Source organism: Elephantulus edwardii, unplaced genomic scaffold, assembly GCF_000299155.1.
Source record: "Elephantulus edwardii isolate Elephantulus edwardi_28Jun2011 unplaced genomic scaffold, EleEdw1.0 scaffold00219, whole genome shotgun sequence".
Classification (NCBI taxonomy): domain Eukaryota; kingdom Metazoa; phylum Chordata; class Mammalia; order Macroscelidea; family Macroscelididae; genus Elephantulus; species Elephantulus edwardii.
Genome location: NW_006399969.1, coordinates 2,006,500 through 2,032,214, shown reverse-complemented (window position 1 = coordinate 2,032,214; position 25,715 = coordinate 2,006,500). Strand labels below are relative to the sequence as shown.

Here is a 25,715-nt window from a genome sequence, read left to right as displayed (position 1 = left end):
CCTTGCTCTGTTCTGACGACTGCCTCCTGGTCCAAGTATAAGTTTCGCATTAGAACGATCAAGTGTTCTGGGATTCCCATTCTTCTCAGAGTCAAGTGTTTTTGGGAGAATGAAACCAAATTCAAGGTCCATGGAGCAGCTAGTTAGTGATGGACACTACAGAGCAATGTAAGGTCCCCCTGGCACCCCCAAAACTCCTCACCTGGAGGACATTCCTCTCTGCCAGGGAAGCCCTTTATACACTTTTCTTGATGCTTCCTTAGGATGACCAGACCCCTGCCAGGAGCTCCATCTACCCTTGGGGACATGCGCATGCCGTCTGGCCCTACACGTGTGCACACAGGAACCCATGGCCACTGTGTGCACGGGATCAGGGCTGGTTTTCCCCCAGAAATTTGGCTGGTAAATGCCCACTGGCAGGAAGTTGAGTGAGTGAGCTGGTGCCATTAATTCTCCTCCTGACCCCACATGCTACACTCACGACATCTTCAGGCTTCCACTCAAAACATTTACTATGAGGAATGCTTTCTCAGAAGAGCACTCATAGTGGACATCTCAACAGCTTCTGCATCTCTCCAAGTCACGCTTATTAGGTATTTTCTTGCAAATTTAAGGAAAGAGAAAACGTGCCTTTCTGTGGCTCAGGGTAAAGCTGATGTTCTCTTACATCATGAGCAGGAAAGTATGCTCGCCAGTAACTTAAGACAAAATGAAATAAAATTTAGGACAGTTTTCAAAAGATCACACAGGAGCTTCAAGCGGCCTTTGTTTGCGGGTAATGGTGTTGCACAGGGGTCTCCTGACCAGTCACCTTTCCATCACTTTCTATCCTTTGCTCTCTTTCACAAACCTTTTCAATATGTGACACAAACATGCATGTACACTCTCATGTACGTAAAATAAATGTATATTTGACTACTGTGGCCAAGCTGTTTTCTCCTCCCACCCCCGGCTGTTTTCTTAGCCACCCGAAAAAATATAAGTCCCACAAGGGCCAGGACTTTGGTTTTATTTTTAAATAGAGCATTACTAAGGTAAAAAAATGAGACCAAAAATTCAAACCTGCTGTCCCTGGAGCAATTCCAACTCACAGTGACACTCTCTGAGTGAAGCTTTGAGCATCCATCCTTCTAAAGAGCAACTGCTGGATCTGAACTGCTGACTTTGCGGCCAACAGTCAAACAGTCAAACATGTAACATCCTATGCCACCAGAGAGGGCCCCATCTGATATCCTGGCAAGAACAGACCTTTTCTTTTTTTTTGTCCTAACATATTAGTTTGTATTTTCTAGAATTTTATTTAAGTCAATCTTTTGTTTTCTTTTAGAAAGCTTTATATTTAAAATTATGACTCATCTGGAGTTAATCTTGTATATGGCAAAATTATTTTTGTTTTCATATAGATATTCTTTCATTATTTTGTGGATTTGTTTACTTTTCTTTGCAGTTCTGCTAGTTTTAGCATCCTGTATTTAAAATTCATTATTATTATATTCATTATTAAGAGTGTTGTATATCCTCTTGTGAGCTGACCCCTATCATAATGAAATGATCCATCTTATTTTGAGTAATATTAATTACCCAAATAAATATATTTACTTGGGCATATATACCCAATATATAATATTATTATTATATTGATGTTGATAAATGTCGTCGAGTACAAACCACAGTGACCCTGTGAACAACAGATCTGAACCTGGTCTTATCCTGTGTCATCCTCACAATCTCTGACACATGAAAGCCCACTGTGGCTGTCAGTGTGTCATTTTATCTGGTTGAGGGTCTCTTTCACTGCTCTCCACCTTTCCAGGCATGCTGTCCCTCTCCAAGGACTAGCCTCTCCTAGCAACATGCCCAATGCATGGGAGATGAGGTGTTGTTCTCTTTGTCTCCAAGAAGCACTCTGGATGCATTTTCTCCAAGACATATCTGTCTGGTCTTTTGGCAGTTGATGAGATATTCAGTATTCTTCTCCAACACCACAGTTCAAGGGCATCAATAATTCTTTTGTTATCTTTATTCACTATCCAGTTCTCAGATGCATAGAAAGTGAGTGAAAAGACCATGGCCTGAATAAGGCATATCTCAGTCCTTAAAGTGATGTCATTACTCCCATATGTAAACTATATACCCAAATAAATATTATTAACATGTTGCCGCACACTTTTACAGTGGTGACCGTGCTTAGAAAAAAAATTTTTTTCTCTCCGGTGTATTACCGTCATTTGCAGCAACATGTTAATTGGGTACTATTGCTTTGTCCTCCACTGTATCTGTTATCAACTAGCTATGCCAGTTTTCTTTTGATTAGTGCTAACTTAGCTTCTCTCTCTTTTTTTTAAATCTTGCATTTAAAGCAAATTTCCTGTAAGCAGGATACAGGTGTTATGCTTTTTACTGTCAGACAATGTAAGTCTTTGTGATTGGCATGCTTAGGTTATTTACATTTACAGAGCTTACTGATACATGGGGGGCCAGGGGCCGTTGGTGGTGTCTCTCAAGCTGCTCACAGCTGTGACTCTGCAGAAGCAAGGACTCTCTCAGTGGTGAACCTGGGTGATTTCAAACTGCCAACCTTTTTGCTGGTCAAGTGTGTAACCATCTGTTAAAAGATGTGTCACTGAATCAGAACAAACTCCTAGCTGACCCTGAGGCAGGTTTCCAGACGCTAAATCACACAGGACTTGACTGTACATCATGGGTGCAGCAGCTGGCAGATTCCGATCGCATTTGGTCTGAAAACACAACTCCTTACCACTAGGCCAGCAGAGCTCCCACTGTTGATATAGGAGAGTTTAAATCTCTTATTATCTTGCTATTTGTTTTCTACTTGTCTTATCTAAAACGGTTTCCTTTAGTGATTTACCCCATGTTCCTTTTACAGCACTTGCTACAAATTAGCACTGAATATTTACTGAATAAATGAATACATTTACTCTTAGTTGGCTCTTTTAGAAAGGAAAACTGAGGCTGACACTCATGAAATGGAAACAGGATGCAAACAGAACCAGAGCAGCAAGCCCAGGTCCCTGGCCCAGCGTTCCCGCTCCCCGGTGCACAGCTGGCTCACCACTGGCACAGAGGGGCGGGCAGGGCCAGCCACATTCCCGCTCCCGGGAGCACAGCTGGCTGGCTCACCACTGGTACAGAGGGGCGAGCAGAGCCGCCAGACACTGCTTACACGGGCCAAGGCAACCACCACTCTCTATCAATAGGGGGCCATTAATTATGTTTATTTACTTGCTATTTCTCAGGAAAGTCTGATTTCACCTTTGCATATATATGCATGTGATGTGTTAAGAAAGTGAGAGAATGATGACATGATGTATTTCAAGCAAAATGAACAGATCTATGATATCTACTTATTTAATTATATTATCTGCTAAGCATTCTCATGTCAATTAACACTTTCTGATAATAAGACTAGATAAGAAAATAGCCATATTTCATTTATATAAAAATCATATATCACTAACTGATATTCATCATGTTGAGCTTGATCCTTTAAAACAAACAAGCAGACACATCAAGGGGCCAAAGTATTCATCACACCAATATTTAAAAACTACTGAGTCTTAAATTGGGGAGTTGTGGTGGCACAATGGTTAAGACAACTGACAAGTCAGAGGTTCAAACCCACCAGCTGCTCCATGAAGGAGGAAGTGGACTTCTGGTTCCATGAAGACTTCCAGCCTCAAACACCCACCACGCAGGCCTGCTCTGTCTGCTCGGGGCACAGTCAGCTGGATTCTACTTAAATAGTAGTGCATTTTCGCATAAACTGGACTTAGGAAAATGAACTATTTCAGCTATAACAAACACTAGTTCCAACTGCTTTCTCCACTGGATTTTATAAAAGCTTCTCAGTACAAGACAGGGATGTTTCTGTGCTGCTTTTAATCTGAACGCATGTTTTCTTTTCTTTGATTAATTTTCCTGTTGAGAAAGACCTTCACAAGCACTTACTCATAGACCGCAGGTCTGTGGGCTGGTGAGGTCATTCATGAACACACTCTACTACATGAAGGTCTCAGTGTTATTTGGAGTTGTTGTTATTATTTACCATTGAGTCTGAACAGACTCACAGTTGGCCCTCCGGCGGGTTTTCAGAGGCAGTTAACTGCAGGGGAGAGGACTGTCCATCCTTCTCCCGCAGAGCAGCTGGTGGACTTGAACCATATGCCTTCATGTTGGCAGCACAGCCTCTTACCTCTAGGCCACCAAAACTTCCCTGAGAGAGGTCATTAGTCATTTATAAAAGTAATAGGGCCCCCTAATGACACCTTTGGAAGCAGGAGTGGCATCCACTTCCTAAATAACATGCCTCTGGAAGCCCTATGAACTTTTGATAACTGTCGATAGTTGTGGGGGGGCTTCAAGCCTTTTGTTCATAGGGCATCTATGAGTAGGGCTCCACTCGAAGGCCAACAACAACAACAACAACATCTAGAGGTTTTCCTGGAAGGCAGGGAAAGGGAGTGAAAGGCTCTGCTCGAGCAGTGGTGTTGAAGTACATGCTGGGTGGGTTATACAGCTGAGACCACATTGAAAACAAGGCCCCTCCTCTTTCCCCAGCTATCTGAGAGGCACGGCCACTGTCAGCACTATGGGAGCGACTGGCCACTACTCCTGATGGAAAATGTCAACAGCATGAGCAAAAATGGACCACATGAATACATGTAGAAGAAATGAAATTTTGCGACTTATAAGCTGTATTTAGGTTACAAATTTAAGTTGAAAAAACTTGGGAGTTAAAAACAAATAAATGAAAAGGAAAAGTTATATAATGTGGGTAGGTGCTTAGGCAGTAGTAAAGTTAAGGTATATTAAACCCTAAATTAAGGAAAAAATGCAATATTATTAATACTAAAGATTCTAGTCAATATTTTATTATTATTTTTTTACTGTTGTTGTGTTCTGTCAAGTCAGAAGGGACTCATAGCTGACCCTCCAGCGGATTTTCAGAAGCTGTAAATTGTCCACCTTTCTCCTGCTGGTGGATCTGAACCTCAGGCCTTTGAGTCGGCGGTGCAGCTCCTTACCATGAGGCCACAAGAGCTCCTTACTGTTTCTATAGTTGTTGTTGAGTACTGTTGAGTTGGGACTGACTCATAGCTAACCTTCCAGCAAGTTTTCAGAGGAAATAAACTGCACTGGAGGAAACTGTCTATCTTTCTGCTCCAGAGCAGCTAGGGGATTTGAACCGTGTACCTCTGGGTTGGCAGTACAATGCTCTATACCTAAGCCACTAAAGCTCCAATTTCTACAGAAAAATTAAGAATGTATTTTGGAGAGGATGACCAAAAGCCAACCTCCTGTCCAATTCTAGCAAGAAGAGTCTTTTCTTAGCATCACATCAGATCAACCCCAAAGGATGTGATGACAGGAAGGCTCCACGGCTGGGGGCAGATTTTGGTGAGGAGAAAGGCAGGGCATTTAACAGTCAAAGAAGAGATGGGAGGAACAGATTCTATGACACGTCTGGAAACTACTAGAAGAGAACCCATACTTACGTCCAGATGCTGCACTAACTAATCTTGTTGTGATGTGCCGTCGAGTCACTTGTGACTCATAGCGACCCTCTGTACAAGAGCCCTAAACCCTGCTCTATTCTGTGCCAATCTCACCGTCTCTGACACTCCTATTCCCATTATCCTAGTCACTTAATCAATCCATCTTATCAAAAGTCTTCCTCTCCTGCGCTATCCCTCCACTCTCCCAAACATGATCTCCTTCTCTAAGGACTGGTCCTTCCTTGCAACATGCTCTAAGTATGTCAGACGAAGCTTCAGAATCCTTGCCTCCAAGGAGTATCCCAGTTTCACCCTCTCCAGGATGAACCTGTTTGTCCTCCTAGCAGTCCATAGTATATTCACTGCTCTTCCCCAGTACCACAGCTCCAAGGCATCAATTCTCTTTCTATCATCCCTAGTCACTGTCCAGCTCTCCAATGCATGGCACACAACTGCAAAGACTATAGCCCGGATCAGGTGCACCTTAGTTTCTAGCCTTATGTCATTGCTCTTCAGTATTCTGGAGAGGTCCTTGACAGCTGACTTTCCCAATGCATCTCTTGATTTCCTGGCTGCTGGTACTGAAAGTGTTTACCGCGGAGCCAAGGAAACTAAAACTGGTCACTATCTCAAGCTCTTCACCATCCATACAGATGCTGCCAATTGGCCCAGTAGTGAGAATCTGTTTTGATGCCGAGCTTCAATCCGTATCGAAGGCTGCAGTCCTTGACTTTTCGCACAGCAAGTGCTTCAGGTCCTCCTCAGTTTCAGCAAGCAGGGTTGTGTCATCTGCATAACATAGGTTGTTGATGAATCTTCCATCAATCCTGATGCCATATTCCTCCTCATACAGCCCAGCATCCCAGATGATCTCTTCTGCATATAGGTTGAATAGGTATGGAGATAAAATACATCCCTGGCGTACGCCCTTCCAAATTTTGAACTATGCAGTGTCTCCTTGCTCTGTTCTGACGACTGCATCCTGGTCCAAGTATAGGTTTCGCATAAGCACAATCAAGTGTTCTGGGATTCCCATTCCTCTCAGAGTCAGCTAAAGCTTATTGTGATTTTAGAAATAAAAGTCATGAAGGATCCAGAAGCAAGGAACTCAGATAGGAAGGCTGAGCTCCAGCAGGCAACAGCGGCACAGAAAGGTCCAAGACTGGAGAGGGGCAGAGGGCTCTAACACATACCCACCACATGCCAACTATACCTCAGCATCACAGGATGAAATGCAGGTCAACTGTTAACTCACTTTAGCAAAGTGTTGGCTCAATGGAGGAACAGTATTTTTCACATCTCTCCTTTTCCATGGACTCTTCTGAACTTACAAACTATTTGCACTAAAAAAATCTTACAGATTTAATGTAATCTTTTGTTTTAAAATAAAGGGAAAAGAAAAAAAAATAAGAGAGCCTGAATTTTCACACTCATCAAAGCCATCCTACCATTTCACACTATGAGTAAAATTTCAAGTGACTTTAATCACTAGACGCTCCTCAGAGACAGGGTCCTTCACTCAGAAAGCCCGACTGAGCTGTCCCTACCACACGGTAAATCCAGTCCTGCATGCTTACCACCAAGTTCCCGACACAGCTGTTTCTTCAACTGAGCTTTGGCGTAACATGAAGGCAAGAATCCTATTATATTTATCCTTGGACTTCAGCATTCAGCATGTTTGATACAAATTACATAAAAGTAAACATCTGCTGAATAATTAAAGTATGATATTGTCATTAAAGTTGTGTTGGTCCTTCAGCTACTGATACTTCCTTACCATTAAAAAAGAATGAATATTCCACATGCCCCAACATTAGAGTTTGTCACTGAGAATTAGGACTGGTCAGGAAAAGAGGAGCCTTGAATTACATCTGAATTATGATATACACAGAACAAACATAATACTCATGAGTAACTTACAGTTATTCTCTGAAAAAGCTGGGACACAATGCAAATCAGATAAATAGGGCAAGAGAGTTGGGCACTGGGAAGAATGGTATGACCAGGTCAACTTCCCAGTTCTGGGCCTTGCCTCGGAGTTGTTAGTTCTCGGGCTATGTTCTGTAGAGCTAAAAATGGGATAAACCCAAAAAATCCTACCACCTTGAAGAATCAGCAGACAGAGGCTGGGGAAAGCCAGTAGATTCGCAGGAGAGTGAGGAGGGGCCAGAACACAGAAATGCAACTGGTTTATGCTTATTCTGCTAAGCTTGTGAGCAACACGTGGGCAGGGGCCTGATGCTAATTGTCTAGCATGCCTGATGCCAGGCAAGAAGTCTGATACAAACAGCAGGCAGTCCCTGTGGTGTGAAGGTGTGAAGAGGGTCAGCACCAGGCCATGTCTTTTAAGAATTTGTAGGGAAGTCTGGTCAGGTATGTACAGTTATTACACAGACTCTTCTCAAAGGCTTCAATGACTGAAAAGGTACAAGTGCAGGAAATGAGGGCGACTGTGATAAAAAATGTGCTGCGTGCTGGGGCTGGCTTATTTCAAAGTGAGGGAAAATGTACACCATATTACGGTAAAGCAGGCATTGTCCTGTATTACAGAAAGTCAGATGCTGCTCACCTGGGAACTGCCTGTGCATAAGAGGTTAAGTCAACGAAGATTCTTAAATTCTGTATATAAACTCTGCCACACACGATGGACCTGTTGCTCCTTTGAAAAATGGACCTGAAGTTTCAACCAGAAGCCATGGGAAAGAAGGAAGCATCTGCACAATGGGTTCAACCCTGGTAACTTAAAGGGGTTCATACACTTAGTGGCAACCACAGAATCCAGACACACTGCAGTGTTCACTCACAGTGTCCAGGACTTAGAAAAGTGACCAGATAACCTGGAATAGGTAATCGAGCAGAACTATGCTGGGATGATGAGGACGCTGGAATTAGTGGGAAAAGAGACTTAAAGCTGTTTATGGACCTATGCTCATTAATGCACCGTGAAATACATCCACGATGAAGGAAGAGATGGGAAAATAAGCAGAGAAACAGAAATTACGTTTTCAAAAATCCAAACAGAAAATATAAAATAAGAAATACAGTATCTTAAACAAATTCACCAAATGGGCTTACAGCAGACTGCAGATTACAATAAACCAGTGAACCTAAAGAACTCACAACAGAAATTATCTAAAGAATGTGGTGGGAAAATGAACAGAGTTCCAGAGACCTGAGGTCAAAAGGAAAAGCCCTAATAAATGCGTTCTAGAAAGAGAGGAAATATTAAGGAAAAAAAGTTAGACAAGGAATGAATGGCTAAAGTTTCCAAAGTTAGGGGACAGATTTAGGAAGCTCATACTCTCTGTCTCATCTATGCAAGCAGAGATAATAAAACTTCTGCTTTTCCACTAAAAAATATCTAAAGTCAGTGAAAGATGATAGTTAAAAGATTTTATAAAGCTTAGAGAATTAGAAAAAGTTAAACAAAGAGAAAGGTATAGACACACAGAGCCATTCTAGTGGTTACTAGGAATGGGAAAGGGAAATGGAAAATTAATGAACAGATAACAAATATTTACAAACACGAATGAAGGGAAACACTATATAGAATGGACAGTCAGACATGATGAAACAAAATGTACACGAATAACTGGAAAAAATATGCTTTGATAATGCTTTCACTCAAGTCACAAGAACAACAAAATATAAAAATAAAAAGCTCAGAGAAAGCGGAGAATAAACAAAAACCACACAAACACAAACACAAAGCAAGTTTCACCTGGACATCTTCTATTCAAAAGGCTGAAAACCAGAGAGTATTAGTCTGGACCCAATCAAAATCCGGTGTATATGTGTGCATGCTGGTGTGTGAGTGAGAAATCATCTAAAACAAAGCAAAGCTTGTCTTCACTAAATATATTCTATGATATTGTCTTCCTTTTAAAAAACCTGATCAAGCTGTAAGAGAAAACTCACACAGTGCTGCAGAAACTAACAAAATGCTGCAATGACCATGGAAAGCAGTTTGAAACTCCTTTACAAAGTTGAGAATAGAAATATCATCTGTTCCAGCAATCACACATCTAAGTATGGGTCCCAAAGATATGAGATCTGTGACCCACACTATCATCCACACACCCATAGTTATTGCGGCACAGTCTATAACAGCAAAGAGCCGGAAACAGCCCAAGTGTCCATCAATGGACAGACAGCTGAAGGAACTCTGATGTATTCACATGAAGGAGTACTATGTGTACTGACTGCATAAGGCCATTACTGTAAAAAGAGAAGGATGACGAGTAAAACATATATGGGAACTCACAGGTGGGGGCAAGGGGTGGAAGCAGAGGGGTGATGATAGATAGGGGTGGATAACCACAGGGTGGTGGGTGGAAGGAGGGAGTGAAAAAAATGGGAAGGATCCAGGTGAAAAATACAGGGTAATGATGGGCAAGGTCCAAGGGTGATTAATTTTATAAAACATAATGCATGAGAATGATTTTAGGAAACACAATATGAATGAAGAATAGTATAAAACCCAATGTGTATGAACTTTGTAAGCAAACCAATATAAGATAAAATTTAAAAAAGTATTAAGCATATATGAAATATTGTACAACATGGATGAATCTAGAATAAACTGTCCTGAGTGACGAAAGTCACAAAAGGTTAATTATGATAAAAGATGACTAACAAAAAGTTGAGACTGACAGAATCAATCTTAGAGGGCTAACAGGGAGGACAAGGGAGGGAGGGGGAGCAAAATTAATGTTGCTAATCTGAGAGAAAGGAAAGACAAATTACAATAAGGATATGGTTAGACATAACAATTAATCAGTTATAATTATTATAAAACTTCTGTGTGATTGATGAAAACCTAGTATGGTTTGTAAACTTTTACTCAAATAAAATAAAAAACCAAAAAGAAATAAACACAAACAGACAAACGACTGGGCTTTGCAATTCCGAACCTCCCTCAGCCCTCAGGCCCACAGCCTCTCCACATGCCCTCATCCCTGGTGAGGTTTCTCAGCAGCTACCTCTCCCTTCTTCACAGGAAGACAGCCATTCTGGTCAAGCTTCTAACTATGATGTCTTCTCACTTTCTGAAAGAACTGGGCTGCTGACCAAAAGGCTGATGGTTTGTACCCCCAGCTGCACCTCAGGAGAAAGCTGAGGTATTCTGCTTCTATACAGACTGAAGAGTGTTGGCGATCCAATGGGAAGTTCTGACCCTGTTCTGCGGGACACCTGGGTTAGGGCTCACTTTGATGGCAGCTGTTTTCTCCAAAAGGCAAGACTCCCATATTCAATAGAGTAGGGTTCTTGAACTACCCCCGATTCCCACAAACGCATTCATGCAATGTCTTCCACATGATCTCTTTCATAGACGCTGCTTGTAGTTCAGGGATCTCAAGCCTTATTACTTTTTTCTGTATGTCTTCACTGTCAAACCCATTACTGGATCTTTCTCCCAATAATATAAGCAAAGGATAATTAAACTTGACCCCTGAACACCATGGCTTTGGGCTACAGAGGCCCACTCACACCTGCAGGATAGTGCTTCTTAGCCCCCAGGTTATTCAAGGATCAACCACAGTATCCACTCAAAATGCTGTGACCATTCGCTGATGCCCCTGTGTTATTAATGACTTCTCAGGGTAGCCTACACTTCATGCTTCCTCTTCTTCCACCTTCCACGTGCCTCTTAAAAAAAGAACTATTTTCAAGTGTAAAGCAAAGTACAGAAAATAATGTAACAGACATCCAGACCTAACAGATGTTAACATTTTGCCATATGTGCTTCCAAACTTTTGTTTTTTGAAGATATAAAATATATAGATGCAGCTAAATCTCCATCCTCTCCTCTCACGCCCCGAGTAGGAGGCTGGACCAGACAACACAGCTAATGTTCAACTATTTTTAACCTACAAGAATGATAATTACATATCATTCAAACCCTGTCCTAGAGTTACTTCGCATCATTTGCATAAGTTTTTTTCTAAAATGTTAATTGTGATAAAATGGATACATAACAAAACATTCACCACTCATTCAATTCCACTTACACGTACTTCCTGCTCTCGGCCTCTCCAACCTGTGGTAAACACCAGGAAACTTTCTTATTTATGTACTTACCAACTATGGACATTTCATACGAGTGAGTTAAGACAATATCTGCCCTTTTGCATCAGGCCTTTCTTTCACCAAGCAGAACATTTTCCAAGGTGCATCTGTGTGGTGGCATGTATCAGAACTGCATTTTTCCTTGTAGGTGATGAGCATTTTATCCCATGCATACACCACATTCTGTTCATATATTCTTCTGCTGATGGAAACTTGAGATGTACTGGACACTGCCGTCCAGTACCAGAGGCCCTGTTTTCCCCTTTAGGGTACGCACTCAGGGAGAGAAACTCATTGACCACACAGAACCATAAGGAACTCTGGTAACACAGTGCTTTACGTGTCATGCTGTCAACCAAAAGGCCAGCAGTCTGAACCCACCAGCTACTCTTTAAGATAAAAATGGGTGGTCTCCTCCCCTTACGATTTACAGCTTTGGAATGCACAGACGGTCTACCTATGCGTGAGAATAGACTTGGTAGCAGTGGGCTTACAGTAATTATCTACTTAACATTTTGAGGAACTGCCAAACTGTTTTCCATAGCAGCTGGATCATTTTACATTCCCATCACCAATGCATGAAGAGTTCCAATTTTTCCACATGCTCATTAACACTAGCTACTTTGTGTTCCTCTGATGCTAGCCATGCTGGTGGATGTGAAGTGGCATTTTCTCGTGGCTTTGATTTTCATTTCCCTAACTGTGTTTTAGGGGACGCGGGGGGGTAGGAGGGGGCTAGTGGTAAGAAGCTGCACTGCAATCCTAAAGGCACATGTTTTGAAATGGCCAGGAGCTCTGCAGGAGGAGGATGGGCAATCTCCTCCTGTGCAATTTACTGCCTTGAAAACCTGTTAGAGGGTCAGCTGTGGGGTGGTTCTAACTTGATGGCACACAACAAAAATGATGTATTTGCTTGGAAAAGTTGAGGGTCAGTAAAGGAGAGGAAGCCCCTCAATGAGATGGACTGACAATGGGTATAGACTGTGAGGCCGTCGCAGGATTGAGCAAGGTGTATAGGGATGTATTTTGGTATATGGGGTCTGCATGAGTCAGAATCAACTCAAGGGCACCTAGTAACAACAACACTGATGTACTGCATTGGACAGAAGTGCCACAAAAGGCTTATTTAAAGGGCTAAAGAGCAAAGATGTCAATTTAAGGATTAAGGTATGCCTGGCCCAAGCCACAGTTTTTTTTTTCCCATTGCTTCACCTGCCTGTGAAAGCTAGTCAACGAGTAAGAAAGAGCTGCTGTCACTCAGTTGTTACAGCAGAGAAGAGTGCTGAACAGACGAGGGATTGATCCATGGGCTCCTCCCAGGAAAAAACAAATCTGCCCTGGATGAAGAGGAGTCAGAGAGTTCCTCAGGAGTGAAGACTGGGAGACTATGCCTCACGTATCAGGAGAGGCCAATCCCTAGAGAAGGACATCATCCTGGTGAAGCAGAAAGTTGGCAAAAAAACAGGCAAAGAACTGACACAGTCACTGTAATGATGGGCTCGCTCAAGTTTTGCCACAACTGTAAGGATGGCATGTGGAATTTTGTCCTATTGGTCAAGGGGCTGCTGTTAGCTGAGCTGACTTGATGGCACCTAGCCTGCCACATCCACCTGTCCATGTGTTAAGATGATGATGATGAGCTGTCGAACATGAGTCACAGAATCTCTAAGAACAGCAGATCTGAACCCTGATCTATCCTGTGCCAATCTGACACACCCGAGCCCATTGCTTCAATCATTCTGTCAATCCCCTGGATGTAGGTCTTCCTCTTTCCATTGTCCTTCTCAAGCATGATGTCCCTTTCCAAGAAACAGCCTCTCCTAGTAACATGCCCAAAGTATGTTAGATGAAGTTTACCATCTTTGCTTCCAATCTGGCTTCCCCCTCTTGACAGTCCATTGGCTATTCAGTATTCTTTTTCAATACCACAGCTCAAAGGCATCAGTTCTTCTGTCATCCTTTTTCATTGTTCAGCTCTTAGATGCACAGCAGATGACTGAAAAGATGTCTGAACCAGACATGCCTTAGCCCTCAAACTGACATCACTGCTCCTTAGTGATTTGGAGAAGTCCCTAACTATATACTTTCCCAATGCAATATATCCCCTGATCTCCTAAGTGCTGGTGCCAAGTGTATTTATTGTGGATCCAATAAGATTAAGTTATTGATAGCTTTAATGCCATGTCCTAATATGCCATGTGCCTGTGACATTTCCTTTGATGAAGTCATCATTTAAGTTGTCAGTTTTATGACTGAGGTGTTTTCTTTTTTGGTTGTTAAGTGGAGGAGTTGCTGATCTATTCCTGACATTACTTTTAGTGGCACATCTAGGAATCTGCTGCCAAATGCTGAGTCTGGGTCACTGAGCAGCAGTGGTGTCTGTTTATGGTGATGGAAAATTTGGCATCAATGAAGAATTATGGTTATAGTACACGATTTCATGAAGTCGTACACGTGAAAAAGGTTAAACTGCAAATGCTGTGTTACAGTTTTATAATAAAAGGACATCCACTGATGCTACTTAATGTATAAACTAAATACCTCATGGGATTTGCTTTCAACTTGAGTCAGAGGTTTTAGACCACAGTTCTGTGGAACATTTTTGTGGAGGTCTGAGGTCATGGTTTTGTGGAACATTACAAGTAGCCTGATACACCTACTCTTTACTTAACAGTTATTCTTTATCTAACACTTCAATTCACAACAACAGTAAAATCTACTACAGGGTATTGTGTGAACTGGGTTTCCTCCCCCCATGTGGCTCCTGGTTCTCCGAGCCACCCATGCTTATCAGGCTCACAACTGAAGCCAACAGCTCCCAGGCCTCCTGCAGCCCTACCAGGAGCAGCTGCTGTATGTAGAGGAGGCAGTGGGCTGTAAAGGAGTGCTTTCGAGAAGAGCCCGTGCGTAGCTCAGGAGACAGATGAAGTGGGAGCAGGAGCGCCTGTGGCTGAGAACTCGCTATTCAGCATCCTTGCAGACTGAGTCCCACAGTGTGAAGGTGTAGGAGTGGCTGGGCATCTGTGGGCATCAACAAGCCGCTCACTCCTCGCAGGAGCTGCCCTCCCTCTTCTTCGTGGCTCAGGCTGGTGAGCTACATTTCTAAGCCTCTGAGAAGTCTCTAAGCTCTCAGCCTTAGATTTCACATTTGGAGAGGCCAGTCCCTGCCGAGGACCTCACATTTAAAAAAGGAGAGGACCACTGAAAGAAAGGAAGACAGCTCTTGAGTGAAATGTCCTGGCACAATGACTGCAGTTAATAGGCTTACAGGGACGGGGAGGCCAGCACAGATGAGGCAGCTGTATTCTGCTGCACACGAGGGGGTGGGGTGGGGAGGCAGTGGCACTGTGAGCTCAAGGTCACTCAACGGCACCTCACAACCTGAAAAGCAGTGCGTCGTCTGTAGGGTCCTCCGCCCTTGGGTGGCATCAGGAGGCTGGTGTGGGGAAGGTGAGGGCTCCCCAATGGTATAGACTTCCAGCCCCACTGGATGCCTTAGCCCTGGGTCCGAATGACCTATCTAGCCCAGTAGTAAGGCTTTGGAATCCAGACCATAGCAGGGCCAGCAGGATCACAGCCCTGAGGACTGAGGTTCTAAGACAGCCTCCACACCCTCTGACTCAACTCCAATTCCACATAACTACCTGGTTTGGGGGGTTGCTATGGCCCGGCAAGCAGAGAGAGCATGGTGCTGTTTGGGCGGGTGTTGTGGCAGTCTTCGGACACAAAGGACTACTCTGCCTCCAGGAGCCAGGCAAGCCAGGCTTGGCCTAGGATTTAAGGTGGCAGCACAGGGCTTCAAGCCTGGAAAGGCCCTCAGTCCTACTGCCCTCGGGCCTGTCTTTCATTGTTTTTGTTCAGACATTCCTCTAGGTTGTACAGACCTGGTGCACAAGTTGCCATACCACGTTCACTCTTGGTTGCTGTGAGGCTGAACACCATGACACTGGTGTGTCAAATGTGTTAAAATGATTGGCTACCCAATGCGGAGAGAGAGTGGGGTGGAGCTCCCCGATTAAAACAATCTTGGAAGGAGGAGTGGCATCCACTTCCATAATAGCTTGTCTCTGGAAACCCTATGAACCTGGAGAGAGGATGAAAGGCACCCAAGCGTCGAGGACTCTCCTTCATAGGGTCGCTATGAGTCACCTGCGACTCGACGGCACTTAACAACAACAACCTGGTTTGGGCAATGATATCAGTTTGAAGAGTAAGGTGTACCTGATTCAGGCCACGGTCTTCTCAATCACCTTCTATATGCACCAGTGAGCTGGACCATGAATAAGGAAGACATAAGAACTGATGCCTTTGAACTGTGGTGCTAGAGAAGAGTACTGAATATTTCATAGACTGCCAAGAAAAACAACTATGTCCTGGAAAGGGTGCAGCCAGAGTGCTTCAACCTTGGAGGCAAGGATGGCCAAGCTTCATCTTTCGTACTTTGGACATGTAGTTGGGAAAGGTTATTCATTGGAAAGGGACATCATGCTTGGAAAGATGGAGAATCAGCGAAGGAGAGGAAGAACCTAAATGAGATAGTTTGACGCAGTCACTTCAGCAATGGACTTTAGTGTCTGAGATGGTAAAGGTGGCACAGGATAGGGTAGGGCTCAGGTCAGCTGTTCACAGAGTTGCTATGAGGTGTATTTGACTCAATGGAACCTAACAACAACAACAACAACAAAAGCTATGCCAGTAAGGAAGGAGCAGGTACACTGTTGTCAGTATTTCTGTTCTACTTTGTATATTTTTTGGTAGTTTCCAGAATCTAAAAAGTTTGCACATGGCCACCTGAGCTTCAACAATTAGTCTCTTTTTGCCTGGAGCAGCAGAGGAGAGAAGTAGAAGCTAGAGGAAGAAATGGAAGGAATATCTAATGAACAACTCTCCCCACTGCCATAATACCAGAAGTCCTAGATTATGCCTGGCTACTATAACTGATTATTTTGGCCAAATATTCTAGAAAAGAATTTTGATCAAAGAGGGGGTGAAATGTCGAACACATTTAAAAGTTTTCATGGAATCCAAATTGTCTAGGGCCTTTGTGGTCAAATGGTACCACGACCCTCAAGTCAGCCCTGAGAAAATATTTAAATCTTACACCATCCCTTGACTTCATTTTGAAACCAAACAACAATCTAACTTAATTTGGAAAGAATGCTTGCCTTAAGAAGTCTGCTCTTTTTAAGAAGTATATACATATGATCAAATTGACCACAGCAACACAGATATGAAGAGAAGCTTGGAAGAGAGCAGAAACAATTGTACAAATGTAAGAATATAATCAATGTCAACGAACTATACCTGTAGAAATTGTTGAACTGGTGTATGATTTGCAGTGTATAATTCTGCCAAAATTAAAAAAGGAGACGGAAAATTTCTATAGTCTTCAGTTTTTTTGTTTGTTTGGGGTTTTTTTTTTTGTTTTGTTTTGAAAGGAAGCAAAATAAGTTTTATTAAGGGGGCTCCCAAGTGGGATTCCTTGGTCAGCAGAAAAAGAGGCAGGCAGAGAGACAGACCAGGGAATACCACACCCTATGGTGGATTAAGGCAGGTTTTTTTACAGTAAGGGGCTTTAGGAAGGGAAAGGAGGGACATTCCATTGTGGTTTAGCCAGGTGGGTGGTCTTCTAGAGAGGGAAGAGGTCTTGAGATTTTTATCCTTCTAATTTTTTTACCCTTATATCTTCTTCCAAGAGTTTACGGTTTTAGTTCTCATGTTTAAATCACAGAGGCAGTATTAAGCTTCACCTATCAGACCTGAACATGCCCATCTCATCAATGAAAGACTGCAAACATCATCAACCCCGACAGCCATCAACTGCCCTACACAACACGAACAGAGCCCTGCACACCCCTCTCCTCTATCATATCCACCAGCAGACAGGACAGAAACCAAGAACTGCCAAACTAACAAGTGGCACAGGCCACTCACATAGCTCAATCATGTGAACAAGAACATAACACGACCACACCACCACATCTCACCTACAGCAGACGACTTTACACCAGACAAAGAAACAGGACAAGATGCAACAAAGCAGTGATCAAAACACAACCAGAAATTCCTTCAGAGGAAGAAATGTGATTGGAACTTCCAGATAAAGAATCTAAGAGAATGACAGTTAAGTGTGTTCTATGGATCGAGAAAAAGTTCAAGGAAACCAGTCAAAATTCTGTAAAACATAAAACTGTAGTTGCTGTTGTTGTTAAATACTGTAGAACTTTAGAAGCATTAAAAAAAATTGACAATGACACGTGATGAAGGATTCATCTCTGTAACTTACAGAAAACTCCAACACCTCAACAAGAAACAGACAATGCAAATACAAATGGGCACAGGGAATGAATGGACCACCTGACCAAAGACAATGTTCAGATGGCCCACAAGCACACATAAGAATGTTGAAGATCATTAGCTACTGTTAATCTTATGTTGAGTCAGAACCAACCTATTGCTGACCCTCCAATGGGTGTCCAGAGGCTCAGAATTACACAGGAGACTTCTCATCTTCCTCCTGCAGAACAGCTGGTGGGTTAAAAATGCCTGCCTTTGGGTAGACAGCACAGCTCCTTACCCCTAGGCCACCAGCACTCTCTCCTTAGCTTGTTGTTGTTAGGTGTCATCAAGTTGAGTAAGACTCACAGCAATCCTATGAACAACAGGTGTGAATCCTGTCCTACTCTGTGCCATCTTCACTAACTCTAACATATCTGGGGCCACTGCTGCAGTCACCTTCAATCCTTCTCAATAGGGGTCTTCCTTTCTTTTGCTGATCATTCACTCTTCCAAGTATGATCTTCTCCCCTGCCCCCAATATCCTTTTACAAGGCATAGCCACCCCTAGGAACATGTCCAAAGTAGGAGAGATGACGTTTTGCCATGCCTGCCTCCAAGGAACACGCTGGCTGCACCTTTTCCAAGTTTGTTCTTTTGACATTCCATGGGATATTCAGTAGTCTTCTCTAATACCACAACCCAAAGACATCAATAATTCTTCTGTCATTCTTATTCACTGTCCAGCTCACAGATGATGCATATCAAGTAATGGAAAAGACCATGACCTAAATCAGGTCCTGTGGTGTTAGTTTAAAAGCTGGGTTTTTTTAAAGGCATTACAGTTAGCCCCCTTCAGGTCTCCAGGTACCGTAACTGTAGATCCATGGTCTTGAGAATCATCAACAGCTATGGGACTAGGATAAGAGAGGAATACTTCCCACACTGAGTAGCAAGACTTGTGGCAGCAAACTTGAGGAAAAGTGGAGCAAGGCCTTGGTGGCAAGATCCTAGTGATAGTAGTACAATGACTGTGGCATTGCTATGGAGAAACTGTGGCAAGGTCTGACTCAAGGTTTCTTGCATTTGTGCTGGCCACAGTTAAAAGATTTTGAGCTGCTTACTAAACTGAAATTGAAACCTGGACTAATTGAAGAGCTGTACCTTGGAACCGTTGGTATAAAACCTGGATTTGTATTGTGAGATATTCTTTTCCTCCCTCTCTCTCCAACTTACTTCCCTAAAAAACTCCATGTTCAGCACCACAGTTATGAGCAAAATATGTACGTTAACAATGAATAAATGAACCTTTCTGCTGGTGTGGCTCTAGAGGTACTAGGGGGCTGGGATACTGGCTCTTTATTTGCTTTCTGCTCTGGAGCAAGGACATATTCTCACTCCCTCTGGCCCTTTCAAAAAGATGCTCATGACCCTGTGCCCCATGTACTGTTTTCTCCTCTTCTGACAGGTGCACCTTAGTCCTCAAACTGACATCACTGATCTGCAGTATTTTGGAGAGGTCCCTAACAGCAGACTTGCCCAGAGCAATACGTCTCCTCATCTCCTGATGGTTGGTATCAAGGGTGTTGATTATGGACCCAAGTAAGATGAACTCATTAACAGTTCTGATTTTCTCCATCTGTCATGTTGTTGCCCAGTGGTGGTTAGCACTTTTCTCTTCTAGATGTAAAGATGTAATCCATATTGAAGGCTGCAGTTTTTTATTTTCTACAACAATGACGTCAAGTACCCTCTTGTTTCCAGCAAGCAATGCTGTATCATCTGCATAAAGCAGGCTGTTGATGAGTCTTCTTCTGACCCAGATGCCTTATTCTTCTTCACAGAGTCCAACTTCATGAATTATTTGCTCAGCATATACACTGAATAGGTATGGAGAAAGCATATACCCACGATGCACACCGTTTCTAAATGCAAACCATACAGTGTTCCCTTGTATTGTTTTGACAACAGCTTCTTGGTCTAGGTATAGATTTTATATGAGCAAAATTAAGTGTTCTGGAATATTGTCATATTCCATCAACAACAGCAAAATACAATAAACAAAAATACTGGCATGAGTATGAAGAGATTAGAACTCTCAGACGTAACTGATGAGAAGGTAAAATGATGCAACCACTATGGATATCACCTCAGTGTTCCCATGGAAAGTTGGAAACAGAAAATGCCATTTGACTCAGCAATCCTACTAAACAGGCATATATGCTAGAAATAATATCTGTGATACAAACTAACATACATACACCCATGTTTATTGCAGCATTACTTACAACAGCAAAGAGATGGGAACAACACACGCGTCCATCAGCAGACAAATCACTAAAGAAACTAGGATAAAGTCACATAATGGAGTATTATGCATTAAAGTCACATAATAGAATAGTATGCATCCCTGGAAAATAATTAAGAATTTGTAAAAGATTGCACAACATAGATGAAACTCAACTGAGTTGTGTTGAGTGCTGTAGCCAGTCACAAAAGGAAATGATGATATAAAACCAGTACTGTAGAAAACTAAGGAAATGTTTATACATAGAATCAACCAAGGAGGATTAACAGGTGGGAAGGGAGGGAGAGAAAAATAAAAATTAATAGATAAATTATGAGGGGAAAAGTTAATTCACAATAAGAGTTGATTGTTATTATGTGCCTTTGAGTCGCTTGCGACTCATAGCGACCCTGTGTACAACAGCCCTAAACCCTGCTCTATCCTGTGCCAATCACACTGTCTCTGACACTCCCATTCCGATTATCCCAGTCACTGAATCAATCCACCTCATAGAGGGTCTTCCCCTCCTGCGCTGTCCCTCCACCCTCCCAAGCATGATGTCTTTTTCCAAGGACCTGTCCCTCCTTTACAACATGTCCAAAGTATGTCAGATGAAGCCCCAGAATCCTCGCCTCCATTGTGGGAAAGGATTTGAGGCCTTGAATACTAATGAGAGAAAACCAGAGGAGCTATGGATGTATATCAAGAATATCATTCATGAAGAATGCAAAAGGTCATTACAAAGACAGAAAAAGAAGAAAAGACCAAAATGGATGTCAGAAGAGACTCTGAATATTGCACTAGAGTGCTGGGAAGCCAATGCAGAAGGAAATAAAGATGTGAAGGAGCGGAACAGAAGATTTAAAAAGGGCAACAGGAGAAGACAAAGCACAGTATTATAATGAAATGTGCAAAGAGTGGGAGTCAAAATCAAAAAGGGCCAAAGAACTCACTCAGCATTTCTTAAACTGAAGGAACTGGGGGTCCAAGTTCTAGGCTCACCTCTCGCTCCTTCGCTATGTGTGCTGTCTGCGGGAGATGGTGCGCGCACCCTGCATGCCTTCTCTGCGTGCCCACTGATGGTGGGGAGCCCTGCGCCTGGGCTCGCTGCAGGGCAAAGCGCTGCCCATCGAGAAGGTGGTGTTGCTCCGAGGAACCACGGTCCTGTCCGGGACTACACCCAGATGAACGATCTGCAGCCCACCGAGGGCTGGTCGTCCACGGCTTCCCATGCAACCAGTTTGGGCATCAGGAGAACGCCAAAAATGAAGAGACCCTGAATTCCATGTCTGACCAGGCGGTGGGTTCGAGCTCAACTCCACACTTATTGAGAAGTGCCATGTTAACGGTGCTCGGGCGCATCCCCTCATCGCTTTTCTGCGGGAGACCCTGCCCATGCCCAGCAATGATGCCGCCTCCCTCATGACTGACCCAAGTTGACCACATGGTGTCCAGCGTGCACAACGACACTGCCTGGAACATCGAGAAGCTCCTGGTGGGGTCCATCGGTGTGCCTGTGCACAGGTACAGCTGCCGCTCCCCAACCATCAACATCGAGGCTGACATCGTGGTCCTACTGTCTAAGGGGCCCAGGAGTGCCTGAGGCGCCCCCATCCCAGGCTGCCTGGCAGGCACTATGCTCCCTTCTGTGGGGGCTTCGGTAATGAGGGCGTTTGCTCTAAATGTGAATGGAGAAATGCCTGATGCCTCAGAAAGCCCCCTCAGATGGGTGCTGGTCCTCCCATCCCAGCCTCCCCATCCAGATTAGCACAAATCTCTCTAATAAAGTGCTTAGTAGAAGAGAGGAGAAACAAAACAAAACAAAACAAAAAATCCTGAAGGAACTGAAGAATAAATTCAAGCCTGGGGTTGCTATACTGAGGATGCCATGGGTAGAATGCTGAAAAACCCAGGAAGCATCAAAGGAAGATGGGAGGAGTACAGTCTCACTATATCAGAAAGAATTGGCTGACACAGAATTTCAAGAAACAACATGATCAGGAGCCTATGGTGATGTAGGAGAAAGTTCAACCTGCTCTGAAAGAACTGGCAACAAACAAGGCCTCAGTAACTGACTGCATACCAACTGACATATTTCAACAAAGAGATGCTGCCCACCACCTGTCCAAGTGAATGGAAGAGAGCTTTAATTAATTAATTATAAATGTATTCATTCATTCCCATTCCAAGAAAAGGTAACCTGACAGAGTGTGGAAATTATCTAACATATTACTATTACACAAGATCCTTCTGAAAATTATACAAAAATGATGGAATCAACAGAGAACTTCCATATATGCAGGCTGGGTTTATAAGAGGTTGTGGCACCAAGGACATTATAGCTAATGTTTAATGAAATCTTGGCTGAAAGCAGGGAGTACCAGAGGAATGTCTTTCTGTGTTTCACTGACTATGCAAAGTGTGGATCACAACAAACTGTTGTTAACTCTGAGAAGAATGGGAATCCCAGAACACTTGATTGTGTTTATGCAAAATATATATTTGGACCACGAGGCAGTTGTCAGAACAGAGCAAGGAAACACTGCATGGTTCAGAATTGCAAAAGGTGTACTCAAGGGATGCATTGTATCTCCATACCTTTTCAATCTATATGAGGAAAAAAAATCATCTGGGAGGTTGGCCTTATGAAGAGGAATGTGGCATCAGAATTGCAGGAAGACTCATCAATAACCTGTGTTATGCAGATGATACAACCTTGCTTGCTGAAACTGAGAAACTGAGGCATTTGCTGTAGAAACTCAAGGACTGTAGTCTTCAATATGGATTGAAGCTCTGCATCAAGAAGATAAAGATTCTCACCACTGGGCCAACTGGCGACATCATGATAGATGGAAAAGAGATTAAAAGCTTCAGCTTGCTTGGCTCCACAATCAACTTTCTTGGGACCAGCAACCATGAAATGAAAACATGAATTGCACTGGGAAAGTCTGCTGTCAAGGACCTCTCTAGACTACTGAAGAACAATGACATCAGTATAGAGATTAAGGTGTGCCTGATCCAGGGCATGGTCTTTGAATTACTTGCTATGCATCAAAAAGCTGGACAATGACTAAGAATGACTTAAGAAGAAATCGATGCTTTTGAGTTGTGGTGCTGTGAGTATTGAACATATCACAGAATGCTAAGAGTACAAACAGATCCATCCTGGTGAGGATTAAACGAGCTGCTCCTTCGAAGCAAGGATTTTAAAGCTGTTTGATATACTTTAGGGATGTTGCGAAAAGGGACCAGTCTTTGGAGAGGAACATCATGCATAGAAAGGTGGAAGGATGGTGCAAGAAAAGACCAAGGATGAGATGGATTGACTCAGTGATTGGGGTAATGAGGGTAGGTGTGTCAGAGATGATGAAATTGCAGGGTTCGGAGTTGTTGTATATACATAGGGTTGCTATGAGTCACAGTTGACTCAATGGCATTCTACAACATTTGTTTGAGCAGAGCAGTCAAAATGCACAAGCACTAGAGGATCATATACATAGGGTCACAGATTTATCTTACCTTTTTATCATACACGTCTTGCCAGTTCACTCCAGAAAAGAAACTGTGTCTCATAATTTCTTTTGCATCATCTGGTCCCCCACCAAGGCTGCATGAGGACAGAAATAAAATCAAATGAGTACACCATGCTTACATCAGTCCTATTGTTTTGAAAGTGTAGTTTTGTGATAGTTTGTGTAATAAACAGCTATAAAGTGGAAAACACTTTGCTGTCATAGTGAATGTATATATATGAAGAAAAGTTACCTTCAAAATATTACATATTTAGAAAAAAGCACAGGTTTTGGAGATAGAACAGAAGAAAAACACACTGCTGGCAGGGACTGAGAGCATGTGACAAAAGTTTTTTAACTCCAGTTTTCTCATTTATGTAGGGATAATAGTGACAATCTGACAGGTCATTGCAAGAGTTAGAAATAACATAAGACATGTATACAGAACAGTAAATTCTATTTATCATCAGTGCCTAACATACAAGCCAAATTTCTTTTAGAATTACTCAAGTGAAAAAACACTTTCTTAATGTAAATTATAAGAGGACTAAACAGGGAAGATAACTTGAGTATTATCAATGTTGTTGTTAGGTGCTGTCGAGTCAAGCACAGATCTGACCCTCGACCTATCCTGTGCCCTGTGCCACCCTCATGGTCTATGCCATGCTCAAGCCTACTGCTGTGCCAATCCATCTCATTAAGGGTTTCCCTCTCTTTCACAGTATAATTTCCCTTACTTATCATTACTTTTCTGTACTGTGGTAGCTCGTGTGTTGCTATCATACTAAGCAATATCACCCGTACTGCGAATACTGGCACTGAACCAGGTAGGCTGGTTTCAGCAGAGCTTCCAGACTAAGACAAAGGATCAGGATTGGCCATTCATTTTTGAAGTGACAGGCCTTTGAAAATCCTATTAATAAGGTAGGAGCAGTGTCAGAAGAGGTCCCTCACAGGCGAAGGCACTTGCTGGGGTAAAGATGTCTCCTCAAAGTGGAGTAGTCTACCATCATGAGGAGGATGGCATGAAGCTTTCTCCCAATAAAACCTCCTCATTCTCTTATGTGGCAAAACTCAAAATGAGGAGAAACAGCTGCAAACATCCAAACAGAAACATGGAATATACAAAGTGTAAATCTAGAAAAACTCCAAGTTGTAAAATGGAACAAAGCACAAAGATCAATATCCTAGTGCGCTAAGATGGAGTTGCACTGGCCATTCTGAATCAAACAATCTTAGGATCTATAATGCTGAGAATGACAAATTCAAGAAGGGTGTCACATTTGCACTCACTTTCAAAAGAGCATTTCAAGATCTATCAAGATCTATCCTGAATACAAAGCTATGAGTGATTAAGAATGCTATTCATAAGCATACCAGGCATACAATTATTATTCAAATATACACAGATGGAGAATTTCCAGAAGTTGAAGCTGGATTCAGAAGAGGTCTTTGCACCAGGGATATCACTGCTAATGTCAGATGAATCCTGGCTGAGAGTATACTAGAAGAAAGTCTATTAATGTTTTAGTGACTTTTTTTTTAGGAACTCTTATTTATTGTGGATGCATTCCCACAATATATTTGCATTGCAACAATCAACTGTCAGTGAAAAAATATTTCATGTCTATAAAACTTTTATGAATGGAAGATTCACAGAGCGTGCTAGTCAGTCTACAGTTATACCTCTTAAAGAGAACAAAGAGAATCATAGGTAGATGTGCTGATTTCTGGATTCTCAATTCTATTCCATTGATTTATGTGTCTGTCATTGTACCAGTACCATGCTGTCTTAACCACCACGGCAGTGTAGTAGGATTTGAAATCAGGGAGAGAGATGCCTCCTACATTTTTTCTATTTTTAAGGCGTGCTTTGCTTATTCGGGGCTTCTTTCCATTCCAAATGAAACTGGAGATTACCTTTTTCATCTCCTTGAATAATGGGATTGGTATATTTATTGGGATTGTGTTAAATGTGTAAATTGCTTTTGGTAGTATTGCCATTTTCACAACATTGAGTCTTCCTATCCATGAGCAAGGGATATTCTTCCACTT

General features: G+C 42.6%; 1 protein-coding gene across 3 annotated transcripts in view; it reads right to left on the bottom strand.

The window, feature by feature from the left end:
• AKT3 (v-akt murine thymoma viral oncogene homolog 3) overlaps positions 1 to 25,715 on the bottom strand; it is a 383,708-nt gene that overhangs the window by 14,449 nt on the left and 343,544 nt on the right. For all 3 annotated transcript variants that reach the window (XM_006898067.1, XM_006898066.1, XM_006898068.1), the window contains exon 11: positions 23,668 to 23,755. In XM_006898067.1, coding sequence (XP_006898129.1) covers positions 23,668 to 23,755 — 88 coding nt within the window. The remainder of the gene's footprint in view (positions 1 to 23,667; positions 23,756 to 25,715) is intronic.